At 45.1% G+C, this 18,072-nt stretch overlaps 2 protein-coding genes across 2 annotated transcripts; one reads left to right on the top strand and one right to left on the bottom strand.

The window, feature by feature from the left end:
* Positions 1–6,510: 6,510 nt before the first annotated feature.
* On the bottom strand, positions 6,511–12,587 carry LOC131261920 (D-glucuronyl C5-epimerase B). Its single transcript, XM_058263781.1, has 4 exons — positions 12,022–12,587; positions 10,040–10,193; positions 8,531–9,952; positions 6,511–8,067 (listed from the first exon to the last, which is right to left on the bottom strand). Exons 1-4 carry the CDS (start codon positions 12,064–12,066, stop codon positions 7,916–7,918), a joined length of 1,773 nt encoding a protein of 590 aa, XP_058119764.1. The 5' UTR covers positions 12,067–12,587; the 3' UTR covers positions 6,511–7,915.
* Positions 12,588–13,293: 706 nt separating this feature from the next.
* Positions 13,294–17,514, top strand: LOC131267585 (uncharacterized). The gene is made up of 3 exons (XM_058270494.1): positions 13,294–13,348; positions 13,425–13,809; positions 13,908–17,514. Exons 2-3 carry the CDS (start codon positions 13,626–13,628, stop codon positions 17,147–17,149), a joined length of 3,426 nt encoding a protein of 1,141 aa, XP_058126477.1. The 5' UTR covers positions 13,294–13,348; positions 13,425–13,625; the 3' UTR covers positions 17,150–17,514.
* The last annotated feature ends 558 nt before the right edge of the window (positions 17,515–18,072 follow it).

Raw genomic sequence — 18,072 nt, 5'->3', positions numbered from 1 at the left:
ACGGCCAACGTGAAGAAATCAGTAACTGCTAAATTATAAGTTATTACCATTATTTTACTACCCTTATCCGTGCAGTTAGCAACCACTTTCTTGTGTGTTAATAAAATCAACATCAGGTTAATTTTGAAAGCTATGGATTAATGTTGTAATTTCAGTTGAGTGGAAATCGGGAATAAAAATCTCAAAGCAGCAATATTGAACATAAGCAAAGCAATGTTATAATTTCCATCCTTAGTCTAAGCCTGATCTAGTTTTGTCTGAAACCTCTGAAAACCACATCGATCCTGTTTCTAACAGCTACACTGGTGACATTTTCTACCTTAATTCGTGAGTTCCACGGGCAAACATAATCTGTTGGTACTCAGCCCGTTACATTAAGCTGCTACCGTTACAAGGTTTTTACATTTGTAACACCCTCGTTTATTTCTTGATCGAGATTCAAACCCCGCAGCTTTGTTCAATCTTTAAGAAATTTTAGCGGATTCTAGCTAGTTTAATATTCAAACGTGATTTCTTTTAAATTAAATAATGGCATTTGTACCATAATCAAAGCAAGCATATTTGTCAATGTAAATTCTGTTCGGGCTTGGAAGAAGTGGTCAATTAGCTAATTAAGCCAATTAGCTAATTTGACTTAATTATTATCTATTCCCATGGAGCCCGATAGATTTGTATCATTTTTTGTTTGACTAATATTGCACTTGACATTTTGTTTACTTTTCTTTTCATTACTCGATATATTTCATTTTGCAGAAGAAAAGTGACACGCTCGATAACTCGAGGCTCGACGCAAATGGTTTTCTGGTAGATCATTTGACCATGCAAACAAATTATGTAAGTAAAAGAATTTCATATGTTCACATGAACGTTATTAAATCCAGCTCGAATAGGTATAAGCTTTATGGGGAAACAGAAGAATAACATTAATTATTAAATACTTTACCGCTTTCTTTCTATTAAATATTCTGTATGATTCAAACGACTGATATGCCTCGGCTTCTTGAAATCATTGGAAAGAAAATTCCGTAATCCTAGCATAGTTTTGAAACCCCTTACTTCCCTGCAACATTATCATTTTTTTCAGCCTCATCACTAGGAGCATCTTCATCGTCTACAATTCCTCGGCTTATGCCTCGTGCTCCCTCAACTTAACATTTCGTAACAACTCACAAACATCGGACGGTAGATTTAAAAACATGTTATACGCCCTCCGAATCCGCGCTGCCGCCAACGTTATGCCAATGTGTGTGGGCATCGGCGTCGATACCGCCACGAACCGTTGATTTGTATTCCCTCCTAAACCTCCACCTGACCGTGAGGATAAGTTGTGGTCCGTGAGACACAGGAAAGGGGAAGGGGGGATGAGGGCGCCCATCAAACCACATCAACAAACGACCACATATGTTCGCGGCCCTCGCGCGCAAACACTTTCTCCTTTCGCGACCTGCGGCGACGGACCTGAACTGGCTGAACCACCGTTAAAAGACTGCTTAAGCCTATGCTCGGCACCTACGTGGTGATCGAGCAATCAAGCCCAGCTATAGGCACCGAACGCGTGAACATAATCGACAACTCATCGTCTCGATCGTGGGTCGATCGTCGTCGCTAAGGCTTGGCTGCGTCGTGCCATCTTTGTGCGGGTTTTTTGATGGGAGGACGCCTCGAAAAGATGAGCTCACGTGATGGCGTCGCGTGGTGGCGAACGTACGTCGATGATGAGGTTCAGGCGTTAGAGGTACACAGTACCATCTTGCAAGTAAGGGAACCGGTCACTAAACTTCAGCCAACCCTCGTTGTCAACTTGTCGGTGGCGAACCTGGTGCTGTTCAATAGATTCTCGAGCGTCCAAACATCATTAGCCACAGTAGAGTCCTTAGTATCAACGTCCACGGCGAAAGCTAGTCAGCAGTACCAGCAGCAACAACGACTCCGGTCTCCGCCACAGCTGATAGATGTTGTGGACTGGACTCTCGGCCACCTCGTTCACCTGCCAAAAGCCACCATCCGTTGTCCGGGGGCGCCAATGCAAATGTGGAGTGTGCTTTTCAAAAAGGCATTCGACTGCCTTGGCGACGCCAGTCGTCCTGCGCGCCTCCGCCAAACGTACGACGTAATCACCATTTCCATGCAAAACATGCAGTGCAGCCGATGTGCGGCCAGTTTGTGGGCTATCACAGTCGGTTCTCTTTCCCTCGCGCGATGAATGGTTGATAAATTATTTCCCACTTGCAAAAAGCGGAACCATTCTCGCCACGGTTGCCGAGCGCCTTTCGCTATCTCTTGGCGCCGCTGAGCGAGATCAAGTTCCAGCGAACGTTCGTTCAGCCAGGATAAGGCGTTTTTTATGTGATTCGTTTTTTACAGCACCTAGTACTTCTAGTTTTTCCCGCCGAACCGTCCACTTCCAGCAAGCAGTACGATTGAATCGGTCATAGGTATATCAACATCAAATCTAGATCACTGTAATCGTAATTTTCGATTTTGCCATTTGAAGAATTCCACACAACAAGCGAAAGTAAGTTCCAAGAATCCACACACACACACACACACACACACACACACACACACACACACACACACACACACACACACACACACACACACAGGGGAAGGGAATGCCTAAATCCATCATCACCTCTCCTCAATGTCTCTTTGCCCACGGTGTGGTTTGAAGAGTTATGACCCGTTCCTTGCTCATGCAATATAACATACGCACACCCTTCGTTACTTTCCTTCGAAACGCCAAACATGCCGCTTGATCGCCGCGACGGCTACTCAGCATAAAAGACACATAAAAATTCAAATCAACCGTTTTCCGGGCGTCATGTTATTTCGCTGATGCGTGCGATCGGTATTATTCCGGTCGACCAGGTCCTTCGAGACGACTCAATTGCATTCCAACGGTCGATGGTGATGATCGAGAGGTGTCTGAAAGCAATCATTGCCGCCCGGTAACTGGTGCTAAAGTTTATGAGTGCATCTACAATTTTCACCAGCGAACAATGTGATTAAATTTGTTAGATTTTTTCATTGAAAAGATAGTAAAGTAAATTCTTTTGTAATTCTGTTAATCATCGTAAACCGGTTGAATATGACGCCGCATGGCAAAACGGAACCAATCTAGTGGAATTCATTTACTCTATTCTTGAGCGATGCGATCAGGCAGGAAAAATAGTTTGCAACACAAAAACTATTATTGCAGTTCAATATTGATGTACTGCGTATCACATATCTGCAGGCGCAATGTCCAATGTGGAAAATGCGAGGATGAGGCAACATGCATCACATTTGATTTGATTAGTTCCTTTGAGTAGATTAGCGAGTTAAATATTAAAGAGTTACGGAAATATGCTTCCAAAAGACATTAGACATTCTGAGAAAAACTGTATGCAGTTAGAACATGCACAACCTCGGCCACCAATTTAATTCAACACTCCTTTATTATTAGTTAATTCAGGTTTTATTTCAGATGCATGGGATATTTCTCCGCAACATATCGGTTGTTTTCTCAGGTGCACGATAACATAATCTTCGGTATAATCCCAAATGAAGCCCCCCCGTCGCCGCATCGTCGTCATTTTTTCCACATGTGCGCCTGAAAGTATGCAATAGGTGGCACATCAATTCAGTTTGAATATTTGAATAGTTGAATTTCCGTTAGAAGCTGTAATGACTTGAACTAATCGGTTAAACTGAGCAAGATGGAGATCATAAACCAATGAGTTGGACTGAAGAAATGAGTTTGAAACGGCGGCGCGCCCGCAGCGAGCGCAGCGAGCGGACTGCGCTAGGTCTACCGAAAAAGGGAGTTTGTTATAAATTTGTGAAATAAGGGGGGCCCGTGGGCCCCCCTCATACCGCACCCCTAGGTTGATGGCGTAGCCGAATTTTGATACACTCCTGTAAGTAATGCATGAGGGAGTTTATGTTGTACATCCTTTCCAGTATAATCATCATCTTTAATTTAACGAGAATTCAATTCAAACGGTTCACACAACGGCATGTGTTTCACCAATTGCATACCTTTAAGGTCCATCCGCTCACAAATGGTGTAGCCACAACAGCGATTTCGGCTGGGGGGGCTTCATTTGGGATTTTACCTAATCTTCAAAACTGATCATCAGCATATTTGCTTTGCTCGTTTGTTTCAATAGCTTTGTTTTCATATATTGTAGGTGTGATTCTTTTATTCTGTTTTTATCTACTAAGATTATTCGTGTTCACCTATGATATGGTATTCATTATTGACATTGCTGGATGACAAATAAAAATCAGAAAGAATCAGATAGATCGTAGATTTTCCGTGATTTTGTTCACCATCCCACGGCAACTGCGTGTTTGTATGTAGGGTACGCTTTGCAGGCTTTGAGTTTAGCTATGTTAACGAAAAGAAATTACGATAGTTGATACAATATCATAAATAAAATTCATTTCATATTCTTTTTCGACAGTTGCGGTAAGTTTAGAGAGTTTATAACTTTGAATTCCATAAGTACTATTGCAACAAAATGTTCTGGTTTGATATGACGTCAATTTGGTATTACATTTCCTATGCATTCCGCGTCTTATGTTGCATTGCGTAGAACCCCCGTTGAAACCCAGAGTAAGCAAATACCTCGTTCGACTCTTTTGTTCAACGTGCAATACGATAATGCTTCGTTTAGCATTTTTTTCATAATGGTGCTTTTTCATTGCGATCCTGACGCCTAAGATACGTTTTCTTTTGCACTAGTCTTTTGCTTTCATTATTAATTAACTACAAATTTGTACACTTTGAAATTGTGACTGGTATTCAGAGAGTCTGCAGATACTTTATGTGATCGAGAAAAATGTCTTCTTTCCGTCGCTCTCGTATCGTACCATGCAGACGTGTAATATCCTACAAGAACGATCACTCTAATGTTCAGCTAGCTACCGATAATGTTCATACGATACGTAATTCAACGTGACAAATGTTTTGTGATGGTGACTGGTAGAGCGTGGTTGCAAGATTCAATAAGTTCTGCTACATTTTAGTGTTGGTCATTTTATGTTATAGTTTGTGCCAAAACAACGAACGACTTTTCATAAGCTGCTTTTTCGTTCTAAACCAGTGTTATGATTATTTTTTAAATTGACTGGGCAAGCGATCAAATTATTGCAATCGATCGATTTTAAATAAAATTTTGCAACTACGCTTCATAACTTAAATATACAACGCAAGAGGTGTAGAGGCTTCAATTACAAAAAATCAAGTATCGGAAAATCCTACAACAACAAATTTAACGTACCGTCGGTTTTACCACGTAAAAAGCAACACTAACAAACTTAAATATGACCTACGACCATTTGAAACACCTCCAAAGCCTACTAGTATTGTGATGTTTACGCCATGCTTCACATCATTCCTGGTTTTCCGTTTAAACATCGATGCCACAGTTTACTTATGCTCATGTTATTGTCGAGAGTGTTTTTGTTACTGTTTCATTTACCACATTTTACAAAACATACGAACAGCCTTCTTGCTTCTGCTACTCAGGTGCGAAGATATATAGGTAGATTATTAATTACTTCTATCATAACCGACGACGGTAAACCATACCGGTCGAACACTTGCCTACTCGTTTTTCACCGTGGAGAGACTTATCGCCGGTCCATGAATCCCTCTAATTTCTCAGCTAATTCGACTTCCGTGTCGTCTGCAGTCCTATCGCTAGCTATCGCTGTCATGCATGTCCGCATTTTCTCCGTGCGTTCCGGGACTGGGACTGGAAGTATTGATGATGATATTACTAGGAATGGTTTGTGTATAAACATATTTTTGAACCTTAAATCCCGTTCTAAACTCAAACAACGTTCAAACACCGATGACAAAACTATACACAACATGTTTACGTATTGGAGAATCATAATTTGGTTACTTCTAGAAATGTCCAAACGTGTGTTTAACGTCAATCAAAACGAAAATCATAAATAAACACACTTTACCACCCTCTGGTCAGAAGGATGCAGTCTTATAGATTTTGTATGTAACTAGTATAAAACTACCCATTGTAAGGTGTCAGCGCATTTTACTATGACTCGTATGATATTTAGGATATGGAAAAAAGTGTTCAGCTGTGGTGTGTACATTTCCTGCATATATCATTGTTTAGTAATAAATCGTACTACAAGGTATGGCTACACACTATTTGGAGGAACTCTAGTAACAGGATAGTGAAACGGCTACAAAAATGCAACGATCGGTTTTGGACGCTTTGCTTTTCAGTAGCTTTCAAACCCGTCGGAATACCGTCATAAAACACAAATCTCACACTGAAATTCTTCATATATCCAATTATGCAGCAAGCTTAATTGAAGCGTATTTTATACCAATAAATAAAAACAGTTTTGGATAACAACCTAATTCAAAATGTACAACCGTTGTGCCTTTACAAAGAACGGGATTTTCTTAAATCCATTTACAAACCAAATCGCCGCTGAGAAAGGCATAACTAAACCTAAGGCAAACAACTGTTAGGTACATTTGGAAAGAACTTAACCTAGAGCTTGCTTTCCCGTTCATATCATACCATAGTGATGGGAAAATAGCTAATTTATGGAAAACAAAAACTAAATACACATTTCCGAAGCGAATGTTGAATAAAAAAGAGCTACCCTAGCAACCCCTATTTCCGGGGTCCCGCTTATTATCTTAGTTTGTGCCGTCTTCCATATCTCTGGAGTCAGTAAGTTTGTGTTTTGTGTTCTTTTATGTGCTCCAAAGTAGTATTCAATATTGTATCCAATATAAGCTCTCTAAATATTTCGTTTTTTGCATTGTTTTTTGACAGTGCTTCGCAAAAGTACAAGTCGTAATGAATTGAACACTTGACACATACTACGTTAAATTCAATTACAACAGAACAAAAGATCGATACCATTCACGGAGCTAGGTGATGTTATAATAATGTAAAGAAAACTTATCCATTAACTTTATACAAAGGAGTAAACAATTTGTAATTAAAATATAATCTCGTATTCGTCGTAAACCAATAACTTCAAGCGAGTAAGTAGGCAAGCAACGACACAATGGCAAGGATTGTTGTATGCAAACACAGCGAACTTGGACTAAATTCTTCTCTATAATGTTTGCCACTAAAGATTACGCTACACTGATATTTGGATTGATTTTCGTTTGTTTTTTTCTATACAACCTGTTTCTCCTTTCATCCCCCTTTTCATTGTTACCACCCACCACATCCACACACTTACACAGCCCCCCATACATCCCTGTGGTACTATTATACTTGATTATTGTTTCGTGGGTGCGTGGCTCCCAGCCGAATGGTAGGAGTTGTGCGTGGCACATGGTATATCATACAAAAAGGGTGGTGAAAGCATCTAACAAACTTGCTGATGAATGTACAAAACCCGGGATCTTCACCGGGTACTTGTGTGTGCACCAGTGATCCTTGAGTGATCACCTACACTTTCTCTCTCGCTCTTCCGTATTGGCCCTACAGGTTGTTCTTGCCAGCAAAAGGGAAACAACTTGCGTTTCTGTTCTACACACTAAAGGTACCGATTATATCACGCACAAGGTAGTGGCCAAAGTCTGCAGAAAGATGATATTTTGCGTTCGTCTCCCGGGGCGCAGATTGATGAGAGTAGTTGTAGAAAGTGGGCAGCATTTTCTAACCGACCCGTCAGACCCGTGGGCCAGCTGAGCGTGAGTTAAAGTTTTCTTGTGACCTAACTTACTTTCAGTAAATTTGTTTTTTTTTCTGTTTTTGAGTAAGGCATTCAAAATGGAAGTGGAGAAGATTACAGGTTAAGGAGCAACCGGTTGGAAATGGACCAAACGGAAATTCTTGCTTGCTGGTAACTGCCTCAAGCCCCCGTGTTCTAGTTATCTTCTGAGCGAAAACGATTCCAACGGCGTGGTAAGCATCGTTCAATTGTGAGGCGCACGTTTGCCAACCATATAGTTTTTCCAACGTTCCGCTGTTTGTGAAATCAACGGATCCGAGTCGATTGTTGCAAGCAGGAGCAGTTGATTGACGTGTGTCGCGTGATAGTCCCACCGGGCCAGGTTCGGGGCAATTCCTAAAAATAGCAAATAAACAATTTAACATATATGCATTAAAACAGAGCATTCTGGCTTCGGATAAAAGACATATGTTTCATACACGGACAGTATGATTCACGAATCATTATTCTTATAAGTAGCGTTGAATCGAATAGCAATTTGTTGGAAAATGAATTCATATATAAAAAGATAGCTCAAATTAATAAAATTTAAAAACAAAAATATTCAAGCTTTAAGTTGTCGGCCGCATTTTTTTTAATCAATCTATTAATAATACCTAAACTTTTATAAGACCTAAAAAACAACACACCGACCCAGTAACGTGAAATGCAAACAATAAAATACGGCGAACGAAAACATTTAGATGTACCATCCTTGCCTTGCTGCAATTCAATTCATCGTTTCGATAAAAGCAATATTTTTTGTTTTGTAATAAGAGAACGAAAGTAATACTACATTTTAATGATTGTTTTAGCTTACCGAGAGTGAAATGCCGCAGATCGTAGCTCGTCCCTGAACCAGTATCGTACAACAGCAACATCTTCTTGAGACTCGTCATTCCCTGTTCGAACAGTACGGCCGCTTCGTTCGATTGGTTGGCCGGCGCAGTCGAGTTGAGGTCGTACAGGCCCAACAGCGAGTAAATGAAGCCGTTCAACACGAACGAATGCGGTGTCGTCGGATATTCCTCGTACCACGCGTACTTCCCAAGAAACGTCGCTAGCACTCCGCCCTGATAGGACGGGATGCGGAACAGCTTCAAGCCATCAAGGGCCGCACGCAGATATCGCTTGTCACCCTTAGAATGATAGTAAGCACGGGCCAGCAGCGATATTGCGTGCCCTTGTGCCATCGCCGAGTACCAGCCGCGCGCCAGCTCGCCAAATCCGGACCCAAGTTTGCGCCGCACCGGGATGGGCCACCCGCCGGTGCTCGGATCCTGATGTCGGATGAGCCACTCGGCCGCGTCGTAGAAGTGGGCGATGTGTTCGCTCGTCGAGAGTGTCAGATTGTCGATGCTTCCATTTCCGAGAAGTGATATTTCGATCACCTTCAGTTCGGTACGCCGCATCTTGCGCCGTTTATCCGTGCTGGCGTACTGCGGAAGACCTTTCTGCAGGTCGACGAACAGATCCCGCGTCAGATGCTTCCACACGCCCGTGCTGTTCAACCCAATACCGTAGTAGATGTTCTCATCCTGCACACCAATCAGGAAATCCACCAGAATGTAATACACCCGGTACAGTTTCTGCGTCTCCCGGTTCTGCAGTGTGACGCACAGTGTCGAGTTCGGCCGCAGCAGCACATCCACACTCAGCACCAAATCGAGCACATGGTCCATCGGGAGCAGGATGGCCGTGTCGAAGGATTTCCCGGTGGAAAAGCTTACCACACCGCCCGCCGATGGCCGCGCGCGGTCAAGCGTCCGATTGAGAGTGCTTCCTTTCGGAACAATCCAGTCCGCTAGCTCTCGGTCTCCGTCCTCTACCGTTTTTCTGCGCGGTTCCGGCTCGGTCAGATTCTTGCTATAATGCGACAGACCAAACTGCGCGATCTGCGTGGCGTAGAAGTAACCCTGGCTTTCCCACTGCGTCGAGATCGGGACGCCATCGATCGCGCTGATACACTTGACACGATCGCGCATCTCCACGTTGTAGTTTTCGAAGTACATGAAGATGCCGCGCGGATCGTACGCACCCTTCGGGTAGTTTACCTTCCCATAGCTGTGCGTCCAGTCGAACCGCCGGCTACCGTCAACCACGTTCAGCGAACCATACACGTCGAAGTACTTCTGCAGAAAGGAAAAGGGCAGGTACACCTCCTCACCCTCCTTTCGGCAACCGATCGAGTACTCCTGGTTGATGATGCAGTCGATTTCTTCGGTCTGCTCGAAGGGATTATCTGAAGGTAGTTAGTCGCACCAAAAGAGACATATTTTTAGAAAGAAAATCCACACAATAAACCTAAAACATCAGCCTGATCTCTTACCGCCGTCTCCATGGTGCTGGGGCCACTTTGGGACGAGTCCTTGACCAACACCACAGTTTGCCCATAGTGCGAAGGTTATCAGGGCGACCGTCACGCACAGAATTATCAGTAAGAACTTCAGATTCAGCCGCATAATTACGAGGAAAAATCTTGTCTGTAAACGAGAGGCAAACATTTTAGAACGTAACTTACTACACAAATTTGCGAAATTAGTGGAAAAACAACAAAAGGCTCACAATTGTCTGGAGAACCTAATTTCAACATACAGTCGATCCACCGGACGGATTATCCGTGAATCCAAAACTGACAGTTTTATAACTGTATTGAATTTTGAATGCATTCAAGATTGGTAAAAAATGCTTTTAGAGCAGCTTTGAGTTGCGAATGAGTTTGTTATCAAATTCCAACAATCTTAGAAACCAATTATTTAATTATCAACTAATTAATGTTGGTAACACACATATTTTTGTCTGTAAAATGTCCTACTCAACCCAAATTTTGCACCTTAACCGTATATGTGACGATTATTTGCATGAAAATTCGATTATCCGTAGGCCACCTGGTCCCGAAAACCCCAGATAATCAACTTTCTACTGTATTTCAATGCAGTCACATATGATAATAATATGCGTCAACCTTAAAGCAATATTGCATGTGCTATAGAAACATGTAATGTACACTTTCCATAGGAGGTGTTCCATCTGAACCACTTGAATGGTAACTACTTTGTATAAAATAGGAAACAGGTTTTACAAGTTTTTAGTAACTTTAACTAAATGTACCTATTATTATTATTTTTTTTATTATTATTAATTTTTTTTTATTATAGTATTATTGAAAGATGTGGCCCATGTAAAACGTTGGGATGGTGTGGCCTCTACGGAAAGCGGTGCGAATGCTGATTGTTTTGATGGCCATGTAAATTGTTTGCTACATCCGACATCCTTATTTACTGCGTAGACGTATATAATTCTAACATTGTTGTGACATGTCCAGATCTAGATTATGATCTTATCACGAAGGTTAACATGACTTGGAATATGCTATGCCATGGAATATCATTTAAAAAAACTCCATATCCAATCAATCATACCGAAGGGCCTATTGAAGGAACCGTGAAAGTTGTTGGAAAATTTGGTATGAATAAAATTTCATTTCAATTTGAACGAGGAGCATTTTCGAATAGAACTTAGTTATTCCTTTTGAACCAAATCTTGGGAGGAATAAATATTCAAAAAGGGCGAAATTAATAAGTGAAACGAAAGCCCACAATTTTAACCTTGAGTCCGTTGTATCTTCTAAATGCTATTTAACTTAAACCAACAAGTAAAAAATATCATACCTATTTGAATTATAATTAGATTGGCAAACAACAGCTGGCACAAGACAACCGTACGCAACTTTTTATAGGCCGATCCAAGTTAGACTCAAGAAACGTTGTCCTCCACCGTGTTCTGCCAGTAATGCGTCAACCATTTCGATTCGGTTGCCGTTTATCATGTTTATTCCAATCTGGACCATCAATAACTTACGTCCCCCCTTGAGCCACCTTGTTCCGTCCGCGAATCATTGCGCAAAGGGACTAAAAAAGAACCTGCCTTCGCGGTAGTGATTTTCGCACGGTACGGTCAATAACCATAAATCATAGACTGGAATTGATCGATACCCGGTAGCGTAGATGCCGGAGCAGGTAACCCCGGCATATCGCGGAGAGTAATGTTGATTGCTCGCTTCTTTGGGGGTTCTGCCTGCGAGTTGGAGGCATGGGTGGGGAGTATTAGGGTAAGACGATGTTCGCCGGTTTATTTTTGGGTCACGGTATTTGCAAAATTTCACCCATGCTCACGGGTTGGCAAACACACTTGCGAAAGTATTCTTTCACGGCAAACGAAACGAAAGGAGCGCAGAATGGGTGAGGGGGTGACTATGAGCGGGGCCAAAACGGATCCATCGTCTGCCTCCCGGCACGAAACCAGTATTACCTTTTGATCTGCGGATGCGCTAACGCCGTGTTTTAACGCAGTCATCGATCTCGGATGAATGTTGGATCACGGTTGCACTTCCGAACAGCCTCCACAAATTCCAAATACTCCAGGATGCAAGTAAGCAGAGTAGGTGCAATTTTGCAAACCCTTTCGCCGACACACACACCCTGCTTCTACCGCTGCATCGTTTGAAGGATATTTTTTGCCTTGTTTTACTTCGCAGTTCCCTTCGCTGGACAGCAAGACACCACTTGTTCAACCATGGTCATATAAGACGCTGGTGTCGGTTTGCTGTCCGCCACCGGCACGGTCATTCCCGCCGTCGACACCTTCTTGCGCTGCAACACGGTAGCTACGGATCGGGTTTGGTCCGGTCGTGGTGTGTGGGAGGATACCAACGAACGAATCAACGATTAATTAAGACTGCCCGCAACGCACAACACGCAGCGCTTTTGCGAAGAACACTACACCACTGGAACCACCGTTTTATGTCGCTAATCTTCCTTTTATCTTTTCCGAAATGCTGCCCTTTTACTGAAAGGCAGTGCGAAGAATGTTTCAAACGAGTTAATTCAGCATTCTTCGGAAGGAAAACAATTTGCCAGTCTATCGACCCATTATTTTCGGTCTCTGTAGTGTGGAGTGATCCATTTTGCACCCACCAAATGACAGCTAATTGGATTAATGGAACGGTGATCTATTTTTTTCTTTTCAAGATACGTCAAACAAACTAGAAAACATAAAATATAGCACTAACCGATTTTTTTATGCTTTCGGCCAAGGGCACCTCGTAAAAACATAGTTTCATCAAATCAGGAACACAGGTTTTCTATTTTTTGTGTTATTTCAAAATAGGACTGGCGATGAAAACCCTGTCGTTCTAAAAGTTCAAAACTTTAGACCCCGAATCAGCAGTGCGAGTGCATTCAGTCAATTGAATCATCTAGTGGTGGGAATTGAAGACCCGGATCCCGAAGACTGTCAAATCTTTTTCGCCCTCAGATATTCCTGTAAATTGATTTCAGCTTGAATACAAGCACTTTCACTCTCGGATGAAATTTCCAGTTAATTCATGCTTCAGTGAAAATCAAACCCCATGCACTTCCGGATGTAATGCATTTTAAAAACGCATTTCCCTATGGAGCTAATCACTCTCACATTGGGATCAGACTCCCTGCAGGGGTCGGATAGATACATACGATCCAGCTCCGACCTAGCAACACTAGTATTGTTGATATAGAAAGTGCACATACAGTTTTTCGGGAGCGGAAGCAGTAAAAATCACGAAAAGGAGACTTTGTCGTCCTTCCCACACAACGGGAACGTAAGAAACGTATTACATACGATCGAAAGTAAAACGTGCAAACAAAGAAACACCTATTGCGCTTTACTTTCTGCAGGCATTGTGGGATCACTCCGCACGGTGCTCATCGAGACGAAGCTGCACCAAAATAGTAAACAAAAGCCTGCCGAAGGAAAGGAAAGAAACCGTCTCCGGATACTTTCCGGAGTACACCTGCGAAAGAACAGTATTGGCCACAGCGCCTCAACAAGAACAATAACAGATTTCCAAAAAGGATAACAGACAAATAAATCGTCGCATGATGGCGGCGCACAACTTGAGTGATGAAAAAGTGCGCACCGCTGACGTCGCTTTGCACAGCAGCCTACTTTTCGAGCAAATGCCTCTTTCCGACCCAGTGAAGCAGGCGCTGGCGCGGAACAACTTTATCCATCCCTCACCGATACAGGCCCGTGCCATTCCGCTGGCACGATGCGATTTCGGTAAGTCGGCTATTCAGTGGGTTTGACATTGGTTTCGGAAGATTTAATCCCTTTCTTCGTTTCTCTCCACTTATTCCTTCGATTCTGGTTCGTTTTAGATCTACTCGTACAAGCTAAAGCCGGCACCGGAAAAACACTCGTCTTTGCCATCACGATCGTCGAGTCACACGATCCGGAGGTGGGCTTCCCGCAGTCTCTCACGATTGTGCCAACACGCGAAATCGCCGTGCAGGTCGAGTCCGTGCTCAATCGGATCGGGGCGGAGGTGGCCAACTTTAAGGCACGCTCGTTCATCGGCGGGATGGAGATCAGCGTCGATCGGAAGAATCTACAGAATTGCTCGGCCGTCGTCGGGACGCCCGGGCGCATCCTGCATCTCATCAAGAGCAACGTGCTCAACACCTCGTACATCCGGACGCTGGTCATGGACGAAGCGGACACCCTGCTGGACGCGAGTATGCGTGGGGACATCAACAAAATCGTTGCCGCCCTGCCCGACAAGCGCCAGACGATCGTGTGTAGTGCAACTTTTTACAACGACCGTGACCGGGAGTTGCTTCGGTACTTGAATGAAAAGTTCATTGGTGTCACGCCAAAACGAGAGGTTCCGCTTCTGTTTGGAATCAAGCAATTCGTGCGCGAACTACCGGACGAACCGGACAACATCAAGGATCTGCTGGCGAAGGTGGGCGTACTGAACGAAATCTTTCGTCAGATCACCTTCACACAGTGTGTGGTGTTTGCGAACACGACCGCCAAGGCGGAAACGTACTGCACCTACCTGAAGAAGGCCGGCTGGCCGACGGAACTGATCAACGGTGGTATGGAGCAGCGGTTACGGTTGAAAGCGATCGACGATTTCCGCTCGTTCCGGTCGCGCGTCCTCATCGCCACCAACCTGATCGCCAGGGGGATCGATGTAGAGAACGTCAATCTGGTGATCAACGCGGACGTGCCGAGGGATAATGCCACCTACTTGCATCGGATCGGGCGCGCTGGCCGATTTGGTACGCGTGGGATCGCCATAACGCTCGTGTCGGGAGTGAAGGACATGGAACGGTTCCGTCGCATACTGCACGACATCGGTGGAAACGAGATGTTTGTGCTTAAGTTTCCTCGCGGTTCGTTGGAGGATATCTGGCAGTTTGACAAGTACGGTGACCGGTTCGAGAAGCTATTCGCGTCGCGAATGGAGCAAGAGATACGCGACAAGGATGCCGATCAGTTGTTCCTGAAGGCGATGAAAATGCTCGACGATACGGCACAGGCCGGGGGCGAGCAGAAGCAGTCGAATGGTGACCCGAGTGGTGGTGGTGAGGGTGTGAAGCTTGATGATAGCCTTGAGAAGTCTACCTCGGACGAGGAAACGGTAGTCGAGGTCGGAATGGAAGAAAATCCCAACGGTTGCCTAGCAAATGAAAGAGTGGAGGTGAACGGAAATGGAACGTCCATGGATGGGCTTTCGGTGTCAATGGAAAAGCTTAGCCTCGACCGGGCTCAGCAAACGAACGGCGATGAGCCGAAGGGCGGCAAAATACGGCTCGATTCGTTAAACGGCAACCGGAAGAAGCGCCCCGAACACGACAACGACAATGATGATGATGATGATGATGACGGCGAGGAAACGGACGACGATGATGATTCGTCCGCACCCAAACCTGGTCCATCGGGGAAGATCGCCGGCACCAGTCTGAAGCCAAAGTCGTCCGATTTCGACGACATGCTTCTGATGGTGTCCAGCATATGCGGCGATCGGGGTGGCCTCTCGACACCCGTTCCGGATCCGCTCCCTGGCGAAGGTGCCATCGGGACTACTCCGAATGGGACGGCAATCGTACGGGCTACACGTGTCGAGACCGAGTCCGACCTGGAAAGCAGCTCCTCGCTAAGCACGAACGTCACGGAGAAGGTGGAGGTTGGGTCGGATTTTAACGCATCCATGTCGCGGTTGAATCAAATACCGGATCCACGCTTCCGGCAGGTCGGTTCGGTCGACTGTTCCGACCTCGAGCACAGCTCGAGCAGCTCGGACAGTGAGTCGAACGGCGGTGCCGACTGTCCGCCGTTCGAGGCGAACAATGATGCGCTTTTTGCGAAAATTATGGAACAAAAAGAGCTCAGTGTCGAGCAACAGGAACACGCGGTGCAGTTGCACTCGATCGATGGCTGCAGTCTGGAGGTGCACGACGACACGATCAGCGATCGGGGGCTTTCACGGAAGGGCACCGTGCCGGATGTGGTCCCGTGCGGGATTTCACTCGATCCATCTCGGCTGCACGGTGGTAATCGGTCTATCTGCGGTGGGGAGATTGGGCTTCGCGGAGGGGGCAGTGGCGTCGGAAGCGGCGGTGGCGTTGGTGCTGGTGGCCAGGACGATGGCGAAGGAGAGGAGATCGAGTTGAACTCTAACACGTGTGGCTCGAACCGGGGCTCGATTTTCGAGGAGGAAGAGGAGGTCGAGGACGTCATCCAGGCGAACATCCCCAAGCGACGCATCCGTTTCCAGCAGCAGGATTCACTGGAGGTCAACTCAAACACTGTCGGCTCGAACGTTGGCTCCACGCCGGAGCCACCGGAAATGCTTGATCAGCTGGATCAGCAACTGCCAATCATTGCGATCGCGGCGGACCCAATCATCGTAGATCGGGCGCATCACCACGACGACATGATGGAGGACGCCAGTTCCTACTCCTCGTACGACAGCGACGGCTCCAACTCGTCTTTTTTCGACGACGTCGATCGGGTCTCGGTAACGTCGGCGAAATCCACGCCCAAAGAGACGGTGGATGGTGGTGGCAACGACGTGCTCATGGCGGGTGCGGTCGGAGGAAGCCTCGAGCAGATCGTCGTCAACTCGAACTCGGTCTCGGTAGCGGCCTCACCGCACCTGTTCGTCCCTAGCGTTCCCACGCCACCGCTCATCATAAGCAGCAGCATCGGACTCGCGGGCGCAGCAGGAATCCTTGGACCATCGACCTCGACAATGGGCACAACGGTTGCACCGGTCCCCATTTCCCTGCCGCCAACCGTTAGCATCGTGCAGCCACCCATACTACTACCGCCGACGGTGGCACCGGAAGAAGCGGAACCAATCCGCTCACCGACCACCACATTCACACGTCTCGAAAGCATCAGGCCAACGGCCGGTGGATCGGCAACCTACCACCACACACACGCCGCACCCTTACGGCAACGCCCAGTAACCGATGGGCACGCGACGGCCCTCTACCACCGGGTTTACTCGCTGTGGAGCAATCAGTACTGGAACCAGCTGACGCAGATCAACGATTACGTACGATTTTCCAGCTACGCCCGGCGCAACACTTACCGAAGTCCGTGAAGCGGCACCAAGAGCCAGTTCCTCCCAGTTTTACCCTTCGTATCCCAGTGGGTTCGGGCCGCGCAACAAAAAAACAACAAACTATCCCACAGAAAGGGAATGGAAACCTACGGCAAATTTGAATTTGTGATCTGAATGTGAATTTTCCTCGCCCGGCGAGAAAGGGACACGGGGAAATGTTGAGCCTGCACCTTACCTTTATCTTTACTACTTGTAACCACTTGCAAAACGTGAACGCGAAAGCGAATACTTAGAATGTAGCTAGAGAGATAGATTGCGAGAGAATGAGAGAGAGAGAGAGAGAGAGAAAAAAAAGAGAATTAAGCAATTAATTGCCAGACAAACTTTAGCAGAAAGCCCAATTACTAGCAGAGAGCCAGCTTATTCTAACCACACTAACATTAAACAAATCAAAACAATCCCAAAATCACATCGTCGTCAAGTTGATCAGATCGGAAGGCATAAAATTCCTACATAAGTAAATTATACCAACTAACTGCGGCTCGCGGATGTGCGGGTTAAGGGAAACGATGATGGATGCGGTACAATACACGGTCACGGCAAGCTTTAGAAACCGGAGCGGCTTTAAAAGCGCATCTGAGCACTCCGCGGTTTTTTTTCTTCACATTATTACAAACATTACATTACGGTTTTAGGTGAGACTATTATTAATATTTTTTGTGTATCAAATTGTTCTGTAAAGGAAGAATTAACGTCTATTATCATATTATACGCAATTCAAGCGCTAAAAACAATAAACCAATGTGTAACTAGTTTTAAAGCAAATCGCCTCAGTATTTTTGTTTTCCATCTGATCTGATTTTTGCAGCAAACGTTCCACTGTTTCAACACAAAGTTAACCATTTTTAATAAGACAGTAGAGTAGAAACAAAAAGGTGCAAAATGCACGAAAAGAAATTATT

Source organism: Anopheles coustani, chromosome 2 (assembly GCF_943734705.1).
Source record: "Anopheles coustani chromosome 2, idAnoCousDA_361_x.2, whole genome shotgun sequence".
Classification (NCBI taxonomy): domain Eukaryota; kingdom Metazoa; phylum Arthropoda; class Insecta; order Diptera; family Culicidae; genus Anopheles; species Anopheles coustani.
Note: the sequence above shows the minus strand (reverse complement) of the source record. Positions and strands in the feature narration are given on the sequence as shown.